This window comes from Eutrigla gurnardus, assembly GCF_963514095.1.
Source record: "Eutrigla gurnardus genome assembly, chromosome: 24".
Lineage (NCBI taxonomy): Eukaryota > Metazoa > Chordata > Actinopteri > Perciformes > Triglidae > Eutrigla > Eutrigla gurnardus.
The window spans coordinates 11,046,943-11,060,936 of record NC_139935.1 but is presented as its reverse complement, the minus strand read 5'-3'; the positions used below and the strand labels follow the sequence as shown (position 1 = coordinate 11,060,936).

The window sequence follows — 13,994 nt, the reverse complement described above, 5'->3', positions numbered from 1 at the left end:
TATACGTGTTATTGTGTTATTATGCTTTATATATATATATATATATATATATATATATATATATATATATATGCATATGCTATTGTTATTTCCATGCAGATCACTGATATAAAGTTGTCATTTAGTGTTCATGTAATTATTTCAATACAAATGTCAATAAATATCATATTTGAAGCACACTGTCAGCAAATGGTTGTTTTGAATTTGAGGCGAGAGAGAGAGAGAGAGAGAGAGAGAGAGAGAGAGAGAGAGAGAGAGAGAGAGAGAGAGAGAGAGAGAGAGACATAAGGAGACATAAGGAGGGAGGCCAAACAGGCTGCTTGCAGGAACAACTGGTGTTTGTTGTCACTGATGGTGAATATAAAGTGTATTAAAATACCATCTATTAAATGAAGCACCTATATGTAGTGGAGCTGTCAATGTGTCTCTTTAATCCTGTTCAAATGTAAATCCATATTTGGTTCAGTATTTTCATTTTTAAATCCAGAGCCAATGGTCAAGCGAGAGCGGCGAGTGCTGGAGCTCCTGAGTCCCAGAGATGTGGCCGTTAGACCCACAATAGATGATCACGTCAGTGTAACTCTGATATCTCACTGTCATTTTATTGTGTGTTTTTATGTTCTTTTACATCATAAATTATTTGAGTTATAACCAAAGGTACTAACTATACAAAACCATGTTACCATTTGTTTTAATTGCCTGTCTGAGTTTGAGTGCCATCTTCTGGCGACTCGGAAGAAGTTCAGGTGCAGCAGTTAAAGTAGTGTCTCCAGTAAGTCACACGGCTGATCAATGTAGGGTTTAACTCCAGAAAAAACGCTGATGCAGGCAAGAACAAAGATGGGTAAATCTTCATTTTCAACACATTTGTAAACAAATACTAAGTCGTATCACAAGAACAAAGCAGACAGGAAGGAATCAATAGGGTCAACAGGAAGTGGATGCTCCCTGATGAAAGACAAAAAAAAATGGCTATATATATATACAAAAACAGAGTTTATACAGGATCTGGATGACCAAGCTTTGCTTTAGTAACAACACATTTCCAGCTATGTGTCACATGATAAAAGGAACAGTTTGGGAAATAAGCTTGTGTGCTTTGTTACAGAGTTAGACGAGAAGATCGATCCCCCTCATGGGATACAAAGATGAAGCCAGCTAGCTTAGCCTCGTGTAGGTGGGTTACCCTCTGCTTGTATTTATGCTATGCTAAGGCAACCAAAATGCTGGCCACACGGTTGTCATCTCATTCTCAGTCAAACCATTCCCTTCTGAGGTCTCTCAAGTCCCTTTCGTCAGCTCAGACGAAGCTGTCCCTGTTGAGGGTCCCGCTGGTCCTCGTTGTGGTCCTGGTCGCCCGGCTCTTCCTGCCCTCGTAGAACAGGGGCGGCCCCAGGGTCACTCTGGACGACGTGCCCGGCAGCATGTAGGTCCTCCTGGTCCGGGCCGTGGCGTAAGTGGCTGGCCTCCGAGGCTTTGCTGGAGAACTGTTGGCGTATAACAGAACCAGGATGTTATGTATCTTCTCTTGCAGTTCTTCGGCTTTGATGCTCATTACAGGCTGTGTTTACCTTGACGGGATGCCTTCTTTTCCAGAGAAGTAAGTCATCACGGTCCCTCCAGCCAGGAGGAGGACGGAGCCTCCCCAGCCAACGAAAAGGGCCGCTCCAAGTTCAAATCTGAGGTACATCAAGAGTTACGGGTCACTGTTTCAGCCGTATTTCAATCCATCACACTGCTTCACTAGTACTCACTTCTGTGCCCTGAAATGGGGGTCCAAGAACTCTGTTACGACTTTGTTGGCCCACCACGAGTAGGTGACCATGGCACTGAGTCCTAACAGGGAAAAACACCTTCTAATCATCCTGAGCACACAACATTCACAGGCATTAAACACATCTAAGCACACGCCGCTCTTTACCGGAAAGTAGGTAGGTCACGCCGCCGGCAAAGGTCACCCTGGCGTTGGCGATCTCCGATCCGCCTATCTTCGTGCACTTCATCCCCACGAGCGTGAGGACGCCGCCGAAGAACCCGGTGATGACGGCGATGATGGCGAGCGCTCTGCAGCCGTGGAGGTACACTGAAAGGAAGCAGGGGGAACTACTTTTTCTATACATTCTTATTTAGTGTCTTATTTTGAAATAAAGAAGTTTCTTTCTCCCCCATCCTAAACCTTAATCTTAAATGTAATAAAAAATGAAAAGCATGTTGTTCTGAAGTGCGCCTACCAGGCAGGGCCAGCATGGAGGGGTAATCCTTGCAGTCGGAGACCCCCGTGGTGTCCGAGATGCAGTCCCTCCACAGGTTGGAGTAGTAGTTGGAGGTGGTGAGCACGATGCTGCCCACCTCGGAGAAAGTCCAGTACTCGGTGGGGAGCGTGGAGCACACCAGGACCCAGCCGCACAGGCAGGACACGAAGCAGCCGATCTCCAGGTACATCACCACCGTCCGGAAATTCATGGTGAGTGCCGGTCCTCGAGGACTCCGACTGTCTGGATGTGTTGAATACAGAGTCGGTAGAAGGTCTCAGCGTGGGAACCGGGACTCACTTCTCCCTGTGTGGCGTTGCTCATGTGTGGGTGTTGTCGTCTTATCTTTTCGGCGGTTTTGCCTCGTAAGCATCCGTCACGTTCCCAGTTTTGTTAAACTTGCTCAACAGGTTATTATGTTCTTTCTTCAAATACGTTTTCTTCTTTTCTGTCCTCAAATCGATTGAAGCAGCAATCCTTTGTTCTTTGTATATGTGGATGACCAATAAGCACATGCAAAATAGGGAGATATTTCATGATTTATATGTTGTATGGGTTCTGTATGACAAAGACAATTAACATTAAACTAAAAAAATGGTGTAAACTTTGCAAATCACAGGAGGAAAACATTCATTTTTCTTGTTTATTTTTGTATAAACAGATGACAGAGGGTACAGAATTCTCAGAATTTGTGATTTTTAGGGAAAGTGTGCATCCTATAAAACAGATAACATGTAGTGTCTAATTATATATAATTATAAGGATAAACTGGTGCTTACAAATTAAATTCTCTTTAAGTGTGATGGTTTCTTAAAGACAAAACAATTATTAAATAATGACATTATTTGTAACTGCCAGGACAATATGTGCATCCGTGAGTGAGTGTGCATCTCTGTGTCTGTCCACTGCTCTGCAAACTGCATATTTTAGGATGGGCATCTAGCTTTCTAGCCTGTTTTATTTGAAGAAAATACAGGATCCAAAAATATTTATTTTTTATATTTATTTATGCAGGGGGACGTAATGATAATCTTATTTGTCATCTGATTTTTTTGATACAAAAAAGGATGAAAAACTTCTCTCGAAACATATTGTTGAAAAAAAAAAGACAATTTCAATTTTGTATTTATTATTATTGATTGAATCCTCATGCAGCTCTTCACTGAAGTCGTCGTTCCGACCGTGATTCTGTGACGATTTAAACGAGTCCGTAGCGTTACACAACCACCACCGAAGCCATCTTGTATGGAGGGAAGATTGTGGGCCTTTTTGATGGTCTTCGTATGTTTTCTCCTCCTTTTTCTCTGATCAAGGTTACCACGGGATGTCTGCTGCAGAGAAAGTATACAATTGGTGAGTTCCTGGTACTTTTACAGCTTCAAATCTACAGGCCTTTTTATAGGAAGTTGAAGTGATGTCAACAAACCTTTTTGGGTTAAATCGGCATGCAGTTGCACAGTGAAGTGTACTGCCAAGTAGAATGAGGAGACTCCCCACCGGGCCAACGTATAGGGGGGCTCCGATCTCATAGCTGAGGGGGAAGCGGTTCAAATCATCTTAATATATGTGCTCTAACTCCCTGTTGAGGATCCAAAGGCCACACATTACCTCATTTTGGACGGATCTGCGTTGCTGTGTAAAAAGGCGGCGACCACTCTGTTTATGTATAAACAATAAGCAGCCACGTCTGCCGCGCCTGCATGAGGGAAAAGCCGATGACACGTGGGAAACGACACCGACAAGAGGAGCTGATGCTTAAACGGGTTGACTCACAGCCGACCAGATGGAAGGCCGCCGCCACCACCAGCGTCCTGTCCTTGCTCCTGCGGTCCCCGCCGATGCGCGTGCACTCCATGCCGAGGGACGTGAGCACCGTGGCCACGAAGCCGAGGCACAAGCCGGCGATCAGGAGCCCCCGGGCCGTCTGGATGTGTGCTGGCGACACACAAACACACCCTTAATATTGATTCTGTGTCCTCAAAGGAAATCTGGGATTGTTATACCCACTTTTCACCGCCCACAGCACCCGGAAGTCCACACAGTTCACCAGAGAGGTGGAGTCTTCATAGCAGTCCTTCCACAGGTTAGACCAGTACCACGCTGTCACCACCACAGACGAGCCCCCCTGACCCTCCACCTGGGCCACCCTCCATGAAGCAAAGTAGAAAACAAAACCACAACTCCAATTTCATTTCGCCAGATCTTTGTGGCCCACGAGCAAGGCATCGTCAGCATATCAAGAAGATTACAACAATGTGTTGTGTGAGTAGGTCCACTGATTTAGTAGTGCACTTCCATAGTTGGACCACTCACAATAATGAAAGATTGAAGCAGCCATATAGATGATGTACTTTATTCATCCATTGGGAACATTTAATAAACATATATAAATGATAAAGAATACACGATAACAGAAATATACATTAGCTGGTTTGTTTTGAATTAAGACATGTTTTTGTGTCCATATGCTTATATATGTGTTTGTATATGTTAAAACACTACATTTCCCACAATGCAACTCAAAAGCATCTTTCATTAGACCCTCCCTCCCTGCCTTCTCAACAACCTCTCGACTTTCAAACTCCACACCTCCAAATTGAGCTCAGTGTAAAATCTGTGCTGCTCTTATTTGATTTCACATTTAAATCTATTTTTGTCTTCAATTTTTTTAACCTTTTAAAGCCCTTAATGTCAAGCGGCTACCTGTATGTAATGTATCCTCTCATCAATTGCTATAAACCTTTATTTATTTCCAACTTAAAACAGACATACCTTTTTCAATAGTCTTACATTTGTACATATGTCTGTTCTAACTCGTATTTCCCTACCTCCAGTGGTCCATAGCCAGGGTGCAGCCCACAAAGCCCCAGCCCAGGATGCACAGCAGCAGGCCCAGGATCTGAGCCAGAGTCCTGCACATCCCCTCAGTCTGGTGAGTATAGCAGACCGGGATGTAGATGATGAAAAGTAGAGCCAGTGACGGCTTCCTACCTTGTAAAGAACATAGTCCACCAATAATTCAAGACAATAAAAGACCAAGAGAGATCGGATCTAGTCCACGTACAGGGACTAGCTTGTGTGTTTGAATAACAGACACTGTTTACTGTCAACCAGACTTGAATAACCTGTTCCTTCACAGTTCAGTTGGGAAAAACAACACAGAGAAACCATACATAAAAGGTCATCCCGTTGATTCGTATTTGTGTATCACGTTTATTTAGATGAAAGTGTTTTTGATGAACGGCGTCGTCTCGCTCCCTGAGCTGCCCGACAGCGATGACGCGGTCCCGCCGCTGCCGCCGCTCCTCGACTCGGACAGAGTGGACACGCTGGACCTGGAGGAGACGGCGGACTCTGATCCCGACCCCGCGGACCCGGTGGTCCGCCCGATCTTGGACGAGCGGCCCGACTTGGCCGTGCGTCCGGATCTGGAGGAAATGTCGGACACGTCTGAGCGCTCGGACCCGGACGACAGCTCGGAGACGGAGGACACCTTGGTCTTGGAGGTGATCTCGGACACCGTGGACAGAGCTGTGGTGGACTTGTTTTGCTCCGGGTCTGGGAGAGCCTTGATGGTGATTACCCTGCAGAGAGACACCAACACCCTCTTATTTAAAATCTGTTCATGCTTTTGTGCTACTTAGAATTTAGATCAAACCACGACAGTCTTACAGAATTTTAATCCCACCCCCTTCTTCCTCTTTACCTATTTAACCATGAAAAGCTGTGAAACATCAGACCTCCTGCTTGTTTACGCCTTTATGGTTTATATTACACCATGTGACCTTTACACACTTCCTCCTTTTAAAACCAACGCGGCCTCCCCGTATTTCGAGGAATGAGTCATCCCACTTGAGTTCTGTGTCCACCTCCCCTCCACTCACGTGGCCTCTCCTCCGAAGAGCGGCGTGCACACTGACCACATGTAGAAGAAGCCGCCGGTCATGTGAAAGGCCGAGCCCACCCAGCCGAGGAACATGGGGGTGCCGAGGTCATACCTGTCGGCGTTAGAGCAGAAAGCCTGTGAGATTAATATGCATTTATTTCATGTCGGGTTCCTGTTAACTTACTTGAGTCCATCGAATTCGGGGTTGAAGTATTCTACCGAGACGTACTGAGCGTAGACGGCGTACCCAGATGAGGACAGAACACCTGAAGAGAGAGAGAGTTTAGAATTGCTGGATCATTTTCCCAGAAATATTCAAATAAAACTGAAAAAAGCGTTTTTGTAGCTGTAGCCATGATTGATTCATGGATGGATGTCATGATATTATTCGTAGAAATTGCTCGGTAGTAGCAGATGGAAGCAAGTGTCATATTCTATTTTATATTTTCGTGACAGGATATGATGATAAATGACAACGTGGCGTTACCGCTGGTTACGTGGCACCATCCTCCGACGTAGATCTTCTTGTACTTCGACCGGTCTTTCCCTCCGATGAAGGTGCACTCCATGCCGAGCAGACTGAGCACAAAGCCCAGCATGCCCAGGGTGAGCGCCGCCATGAGAAGGCCCCGCACCACCTGGACGTGGCCTGGAGTCCCGCAGGGAAGCGGTAAAAACAGACATTCATGAGGGTCAAGATTTTGTCAGCCAGGCTTTTTAACATGCGTTACCTACCATCCACAGACCACAGCATGGGGTAGTCGTAGCAGTTGGAGACGGCAGTCGAGTCCGTGAAACAGGATCTCCACAGGCTGGACCAGTACCAGGCCACCTTGATGATGGAGGAGCCCCCCATGCCCCCAATGGAGGTGATCTTCCAGCCCTCCATGGCCATGGTGCAGGCCACGAAGATCCAGCCCAAAACGGACATCAAGAAACCCCAAATCTGGACCACGCGGATCTTCATCTCCGGACTTGACGTGAGTGGATCTCTCTAGATTTCCGAACCAAGGAAGCGTCCAATTCTAGTCCACGATCCAAACTTTTGTTTTGTCTTCACCCGCAGGAGACATGTTCAGATGGATGTGGAAGCGGCGTCCGACTCGGCGGCTCGTCTCAGACAAAAGAAGGCGGGGTACGAGTACGGGTTAGGGGTGTGGCGTTGCTTTACATGTGGGTGAGAGAGGACGCTCGCTCAGGTTCCCAGGGCCACAGGTGAGTCTGGGGTGAGAGTGCTCACCTCAGCATTCATCTCCAATTTCCAGAAAGGATCACACTTTCCCGCATGTGCATGCACCGTTTCAAAGAGCTGTTTACAGCATCACTGCATATATTATAGTGTGTAATGGTTTCACTTTCTTTAAAAAAAAAAAGTTTAGTTAACACCTATCCTATCGCCATAGTGAAACAAAGGAATATAATAATAATACGTTAATGTGATATAGCATCTTTTACAGGTAACATAGTGCTTCACAGTAAAATGAGCATCCAAAGAAATTAATACCAGGAGATAAATGCAATTAAAAAGCTTTAAAAACAAAAAAATCCGTTTTAAACAAGTGACCATATGATTATGATTAAATGCTTAATTAAACTATCAATTCTGTACTTCCATAAAATCGGATGACTCAAAATAAAATCAAAAATCAAATTGAAAGCATACCAAGACTTTCAGTCCGTAGTCTTGAGGTCAAGCTCCAAAAACTTTGGATCCTACATTTCCCACTATGCAATTCACTAGCGTCTTTCATGAACCCTCCAGCTGGTAACGCAGGCTTTCTCACCATCTTGGAGTTTTTGCAACCAGAGGGAACGGTAGTGACCATAAAGGATGAGCGAGTGTTGCCCCGTATTTACATTGTACTTAAAACGTTGTAATGTAAATGATGAGTCATCAAAAGATCCTTCTTTGCTCTAAATTGAGCGTATAAACATTAGATTGACACATAGTTTGAGATTTGACCGCAAACAAAGCGACTGTGACCTTTACATTATCAATTCTGAAACAGCCGCTCCTGTTGTGACCTCAGCGACCTCGGGCTTTAAGCTGCCGGTTATTGGTCATTTCACCAAGACTTTGTGCCGTTCTCATTAGTCCAAGCTGAGGTAATGAGAGTGAGGGGGGGGTGATGAATGTTCGGCCGGGATGAAAGAGCTCCTCTTTGTGCCCGAGTCCTCTCGGCTTATGAGTATATATGAGTTATTTTGAGTTATTGGTCGGTGGGCTGCTGGGTGGCCTCGACGTGTTTGGCTTTAATTAGCTGTAATTGGCGTGAACAAAGGCGTGCTTATGTGACGCGAGTCTGTGAACCCTCTGTGTGTGTGGTTGTCCGGGAGAGAGTCTGTGTATGATTTATGATGAAGTCTGAGATATTCCTCTGTAGTCACAGGGGAGAGAAAAGAAAGAGGCATGAAGTGCATCTGAAAGGAAGTACTCCGATCTCCACTCAAGGATAAGTAGTAATACTACAGTGTAAAATACTCACAAGTGCAGGGCGGCCTTTAAAGAAGCTGTAGCAGATACATGGAGCCCTTATTGTGGTCTCTGTACAGTAAAGCTCAAAGGAAAGACGCCTTACTACTGCCCTCTGGTGGTGTGGTTTCAGTAATGTCTGTGGTGTTGCTGCTCCACCATCATTACCACTTCATCCATTACTTGAGTTTATGACCCGCACAGCTAATGACCTTTCCCTCGGCCTCAGCGTATTGTGTTTGAAGTGCTAATTAAGTTGCCACGGTAACCAACATTATATTATGAGCATTATACCTGCTAAACATCAGCATGTCGGCACACTGACACTAGTATTTAGCTCCAAGGCCAGCGGGGCCTCGGAGCTGATTAGAGTATAAGTATGAATAATTTACTCACTTACTACCTGGGTCATCATCATGTACTCAAAGTACTTTCATTGGTAGTTGTAGTATTACTAGTTTCACTAGCTGTACTGATTGCAGTAGTAATAGAAGTTGTAGTACTTATAGTGTTAGTTGTAGTATTACTGGTTGCACTAGCTGTACTGATGGCAGTAGTGATAGAAGTTGAAGTACTTGTCGTGGTAGTTGTAGTATTACTAGTTTCACTAGCTGTACTGATTGCAGTAGTAATAGAAGTTGTAGTACTTATAGTGTTAGTTGTAGTATTACTAGTTTCACTAGCTGTACTGATTGCAGTAGTAATAGAAGTTGAAGTACTTATAGTGTTAGTTGTAGTATTACTGGTTGCACTAGCTGTCCTGATGGCAGTAGTGATAGAAGTTGAAGTACTTGTCGTGGTAGTTGTAGTATTACTAGTTTCACTAGCTGTACTGATTGCAGTAGTAATAGAAGTTGTAGTACTTGTAGTATTGTTGTTTTAGAGGAACACATTGTGAAATTGAAGGAAACTTCCACCATTTTATTCATAGTAAAGAACCTCAGAATACACAGAAGATGTACTAGAGACCATTTAGAAAGGATTGGGCGGAATTGAAGTACTTTTTTTTAAATTATGCTTTCAGGATTACCTCATTATTCTCAGTATTTGCTGTATTGTATTTGAGATATTTAAACACATTTTGATAAAGGTGAGCGGGTCACATGTTGCAATTTAAAACGTACAATAGAGTTTGGTGTCCAACATTAGTGGTGTGTGATGCAAACATCAGACAACACAATACCACCATTATACCAGAGAGCGTTGCCGAGGTCAGGACACCTGACACTTGTTTACGGATGTACCGCTCTGCCAGCTGGTTCAAGTATCCAACCTCTGGGCCAGGAGGTTTTGCGTAACATAGCCTGGGGTTCCTATTGATAATAATTCCTAGGTGGAGATGGATGGCTGATATGAGGGGAAACCTCCGGTCGGGCCTCCTGCTCTGCACGGCCATCTCTGGGCTCAGATGTGACCTAGTGACCCTTGGGGGTCAGATCAGTCTAGACCAAGAAAACATCATGTGACCATCTCTCTAGCGTTGTCTGTTTCCTTAAAGCGACAGGAATGACTAAAAAGTGATCTATTTGTTCATATCTGTAAGCTACTTTTCGTTATAATAACATTTGGTGACATTTACATCATTTTGTAGCTTCCATATCTGTGTAGTTGTCTCGGATTTGAATTATGTTAATTCCATCTTATTCAAAGAACTTTTCTGTGGGACGTCGTCTCGTTTTAATGGGAAAACAATGTTTGAAAAAACTTTAATATTGACGTCCAATTGGCTTCTGACCCAAGATTGATAAAACAGTGATTTAATATATCCCTGGTCTATGTGAGACCGACGGGAAAAGGCCAGCTTGTTGAAGGTGACCGGAGAGTTTGAACGCGGTTTTGTGCCAAATCAAATTTCCTGCCCCAAAAGAACATCCAGCTTTTACATACCGCCATTGACAGAAACGTCTCAAAAAAGTAGCCACATTTAAAGTCACTTAAAACACATAGAATATGTAAACTGAACTGACACTTGAAGTACACTCTACAGCCGTTGTTTTCTTGGAGTTGAGGCACGGGAGTTCATAAAAGGGAACGGTATCCTTTGCTTTTGCTGGTGAAACGGTTTCTGGTGACCACAAGGGTGAATTCCACAATCCAGTAATGTCACAGCAAGTCCAATGTCACACATAGGCGTTCCTCCCAAACTGCCGGGGCGGCGCCGCCGCCGGTTCCCGACAGAGACCGCCCACTCTCTCGCCGTGCTTGTTGCGTCTTGTCACAAAAGGTGCAGATCCAGCGTACGAATACTCGGCTCTGCAATTAGACAAGGGTGAGAAAGTAAACCATAAGTAGAAGAAAACATAGAGGAGACTTATCTTCAAGTAGTAATAATTATTGATTTGATTTAAATCTTCCATCCTTAGCTTTCTTGCTTCCTATTCCACAATAGAAAAGCCATGCTAGCAGCTCTGTAAGGCACAGCTAAATGCTAACATGACAATGCTTATACATTGAATTTTAATGTGTAATGTCTGCCGCACCCTTTCGCACTAAATTACTGGATTATCTTTTTGGCCACTGCTAGCGATTTCCACTATTCACGCATGCGCTATATTCAGGAACATGAATTAAGATGAATTTGTATTATTTTTCGTGTTTGTCCAGTGCTAATGTTTTTGTAATGTATTTATTATTCAACATGTTTGTGAGATGAGTAAAGAAGTCGCAGATTTAAATACAGTACGCTATCAGGCCTGTGCAGGAAATGTCGCAGAACATTTCAGGTAGGGACTTCATGTGTCAAAGGAGCTTTAGTTTAGCGGGTTAGCATGCTAACATTTGTTCACAAGCTAGAGAGTGAATGAGAAGACTGGCGTTAGCAAGAACAAAGGCGCAGATTGTAAGAATACCATGTTATTTTTTTAGACTGTTTCACACCGGTTGCAATCTAAAGCACAAATAAACACACATTCGCCTCCTCACCAAAACCGGCATGATGGTGCCAGATTTGGAGTGAATGCCCGCTTGATCCTGCTGTGGCCTGCCTGCTCTCTCTGTGTCTGATTGAATTGATTATTTCGTTTTTTTAGTAAATTGTTGCATATTAGCCAAAAGAGAAAGTTAGCATTCTTTGCCTATAGGTGCCCTCGGTCAAGGTGACTTTCACTTCTTCTTACTCAACTGTAACAAAGGAAACATTCAGCCATCAACGGCTGCATTACTAATCAAAATGACGATCATACAATCTGCCCTGTAGGTTCAGCAATTATGAGACAAGATGTTGAGAGAAAATACTGCATGTTTTTGACTGCAGCCGTCTCTCCGTTGCAGTTAAAGTCATTATTTAAATAGCATGATTGAGTTAGCGATTTAGAGTAAATCAGATTTCCTCCAAACCCTTTTGGCCGATGACAGATGTGGGATCGCATTGTTACCGTGCGGCATGCTGGGAAAAAACGCGAGCAGCTTGCCTGATACTGAAGCCCCCAGACAGGGAGAGACAGAAGACAAGTCCTCCCAGGACACACAGCACAGATCCAGCCCAGCCGATGAAGAGAGCCGCTCCCAGCTCGAACCTGGTTGAAGAAAGAAAAGAAGACATTCACCACTGGACTCCCTTTCATCTGAATGTGGTTTTGATCCCTTGTTTTAATCCTGGATACTTACTTCTGGGCAACAAAGAGGGGGTCAAAGAAATCTGTTGTGATCCTGTGGGCATATATGGAGCATGCAGTCATGCAGCAGAGGCCTGCGGAGAGAATTAAGAGGATTTCTACTTGAATTTCGGACTGAAATCAAAGCAGAAAGAGCTGATGATGTGATTCGCTTGAACAGTAGTTTCACCCAATGTTCAACAACTTAATTCCCCATAAATCCAGACACGGGGACAGATGTGCACCATGGGTTATACCGCTGAGGATGAAGTGGAAGCCCGCGAGGACGGTCAGACGAGCCTTGGTGGTCTCCGAGCCCCCGATTCTCGTGCACTTCATTCCCACCAAGGCCAAGATGGCGGCGAAGAAACCCAGACACACGGCGGCGATCATCAGACCCCGACACACCTGGATGTAGGCTTCATGAGAGAGACGGAGAAGAGGGAAGCGTGATTCAATGTGTCGATTGATTCGGCTCTCATGTCTGTAGGCTGGTTAGCTTAGCTTAGCATGAAGGAAAAAGATAGCCAGACTCCTGTTTGGTTCACCAACACATGTTAGCTTGTTTGTTTAATCCATATCAACCCCAAATTTGAAAAAGCCCAAACTAAGCTAACACACATTAGCCATGTCAACTTAAAGGCAGAGTAGGTCATTTGGAAAAACGACAGGAACTTTGACTTTGAACGCATCGCCGAACTGAAAAAGCCCCGCCCCCTTTGTTCTGATCTCTGTTGAAAGCCCCTCCCCCAGAACGCCAAACGAGTGCTCGAGATCGGCAGAGAGCAATCAGGACGTCCAATTGTTTAGCTCCGGCCCGGCGTTTTAGTTTGGACGGGGTTTTTACAGTTTAATTTTTGATGGTGGAGCAGCAACACCAGAGACATTACTGCAACCACACCACCAGAGGGCAGTAGTAAGGCGTCTTTAGTGTAAATTCCTTTGCGCTTTACTGTTAAATGTCATTTAACATATTTATTGCGTTCGGTATGTTATGAGGATTTCTCCACCTTTAAAACGTAATAAAATGGCGATGGTGTGTTCAGCTTGTTTCTGCTGCCACCAAGTGGCCAAAAAAAAGATAGTTACTGCAGGTCTAAAGTTATTTTAGTCCAGTGGAGGTGAGAGAATGTAGTGTTTCATAAGAAAAATGGTTTCAAATTGCGTCAAGACATGAGAATGAGATCGCCAAGCAACATCTTTCCTTTTCTGGGAAGTGACCTCCGTATGACTGGATGACTTTCTCAGATTGCCTCATTCGGACACTTTAGGAGCCCATTCAGTGAAATAAGCCTCTCGTGGCCTTTAACTTTAAATGTTGTGGTCGCTTGTGGCCCAAAGACCGAGTCAGAAAAGGAAATATCGAGTTCCAAATGCGTTTGTTTACAATGGTGGTCATTGATCCAAACACAACAGGTGGTTTTAGTGTCAGTGTAGATGGATCTCACTCACCATCCAGAGCCAGCATCGAAGGGAAGTCCTTGCAGTTGGACACACCGGTGGAATCCGTCACACACGTTTTCCAAAGGTTGGACCAGAAGGTCGCCGTGGTGATGACCGTCCCGTCCACAGAGGACACCTTCCAGTAGTCCGTCGGCAGGGTGGACGACACCAGGATCCACCCCGAGATGGTGAGGACGAACGCAGCGATCTCTGTTGCCATGTTGGCCATTTCGTGGCTCGGGGGGTCCGGAGACGGAGATCCTTCTGGCGGGGTCGGCCCAGGACAGGTGCGTCAGCGTCGGCTGTTCAGCAGAGCTCTGCTGCTCCTCCACCCGCCAAAGCATCTA

At 44.8% G+C, this 13,994-nt stretch overlaps 3 protein-coding genes across 3 annotated transcripts; all 3 read right to left on the bottom strand.

Annotated features, from left to right (window-relative positions):
- Positions 1–690: 690 nt before the first annotated feature.
- Positions 691–2,734, bottom strand: LOC311009869 (claudin-10-like). Its single transcript, XM_084004300.1, has 5 exons — positions 2,232–2,734; positions 1,922–2,083; positions 1,755–1,836; positions 1,572–1,679; positions 691–1,487 (listed from the first exon to the last, which is right to left on the bottom strand). The coding sequence occupies exons 1-5, from the start codon at positions 2,461–2,463 to the stop codon at positions 1,301–1,303; spliced, it is 771 nt and encodes a 256-aa protein (XP_083860426.1). The 5' UTR covers positions 2,464–2,734; the 3' UTR covers positions 691–1,300.
- Positions 2,735–3,045: 311 nt separating this feature from the next.
- On the bottom strand, positions 3,046–7,198 carry LOC311010062 (uncharacterized protein). Its single transcript, XM_084004543.1, has 11 exons — positions 6,874–7,198; positions 6,626–6,787; positions 6,323–6,404; positions 6,137–6,250; positions 5,483–5,836; positions 5,081–5,257; positions 4,260–4,399; positions 4,026–4,187; positions 3,861–3,948; positions 3,679–3,783; positions 3,046–3,583 (listed from the first exon to the last, which is right to left on the bottom strand). The coding sequence occupies exons 1-11, from the start codon at positions 7,103–7,105 to the stop codon at positions 3,469–3,471; spliced, it is 1,731 nt and encodes a 576-aa protein (XP_083860669.1). The 5' UTR covers positions 7,106–7,198; the 3' UTR covers positions 3,046–3,468.
- A 2,343-nt stretch (positions 7,199–9,541) lies between these two features.
- On the bottom strand, positions 9,542–13,994 carry LOC311010099 (claudin-10-like). Its single transcript, XM_084004605.1, has 5 exons — positions 13,657–13,994; positions 12,462–12,623; positions 12,218–12,299; positions 12,022–12,126; positions 9,542–10,864 (listed from the first exon to the last, which is right to left on the bottom strand). The coding sequence occupies exons 1-5, from the start codon at positions 13,874–13,876 to the stop codon at positions 10,732–10,734; spliced, it is 702 nt and encodes a 233-aa protein (XP_083860731.1). The 5' UTR covers positions 13,877–13,994; the 3' UTR covers positions 9,542–10,731.

Bases quoted from the DNA above. Each gene is read 5' to 3' on its own strand.
- LOC311009869 (XM_084004300.1), bottom strand. From the start codon at position 2,463: ATGAATTTCCGGACGGTGGTGATGTACCTGGAGATCGGCTGCTTCGTG. The intron at 1,837-1,921 runs GTAAAGAGCGGC...TTTCCCTGTTAG, and splicing joins CGTGACCTACCTACTTTCCG to GACTCAGTGCCATGGTCACC. The intron at 1,488-1,571 runs GTAAACACAGCC...ATACGCCAACAG, and splicing joins AAAGAAGGCATCCCGTCAAG to TTCTCCAGCAAAGCCTCGGA.
- LOC311010099 (XM_084004605.1), bottom strand. From the start codon at position 13,876: ATGGCCAACATGGCAACAGAGATCGCTGCGTTCGTCCTCACCATCTCG. The intron at 12,624-13,656 runs GTGAGTGAGATC...TCTCTCATGAAG, and splicing joins TTCGATGCTGGCTCTGGATG to CCTACATCCAGGTGTGTCGG. The intron at 10,865-12,021 runs GCAAGCTGCTCG...GTCTAATTGCAG, and splicing joins TCTGGGGGCTTCAGTATCAG to AGCCGAGTATTCGTACGCTG.
- LOC311010062 (XM_084004543.1), bottom strand. From the start codon at position 7,105: ATGAAGATCCGCGTGGTCCAGATTTGGGGTTTCTTGATGTCCGTTTTG. The intron at 6,251-6,322 runs GTAAGTTAACAG...TAACGCCGACAG, and splicing joins CCCGAATTCGATGGACTCAA to GTATGACCTCGGCACCCCCA. The intron at 3,949-4,025 runs GTGAGTCAACCC...TCCCTCATGCAG, and splicing joins GGCCTTCCATCTGGTCGGCT to GCGCGGCAGACGTGGCTGCT.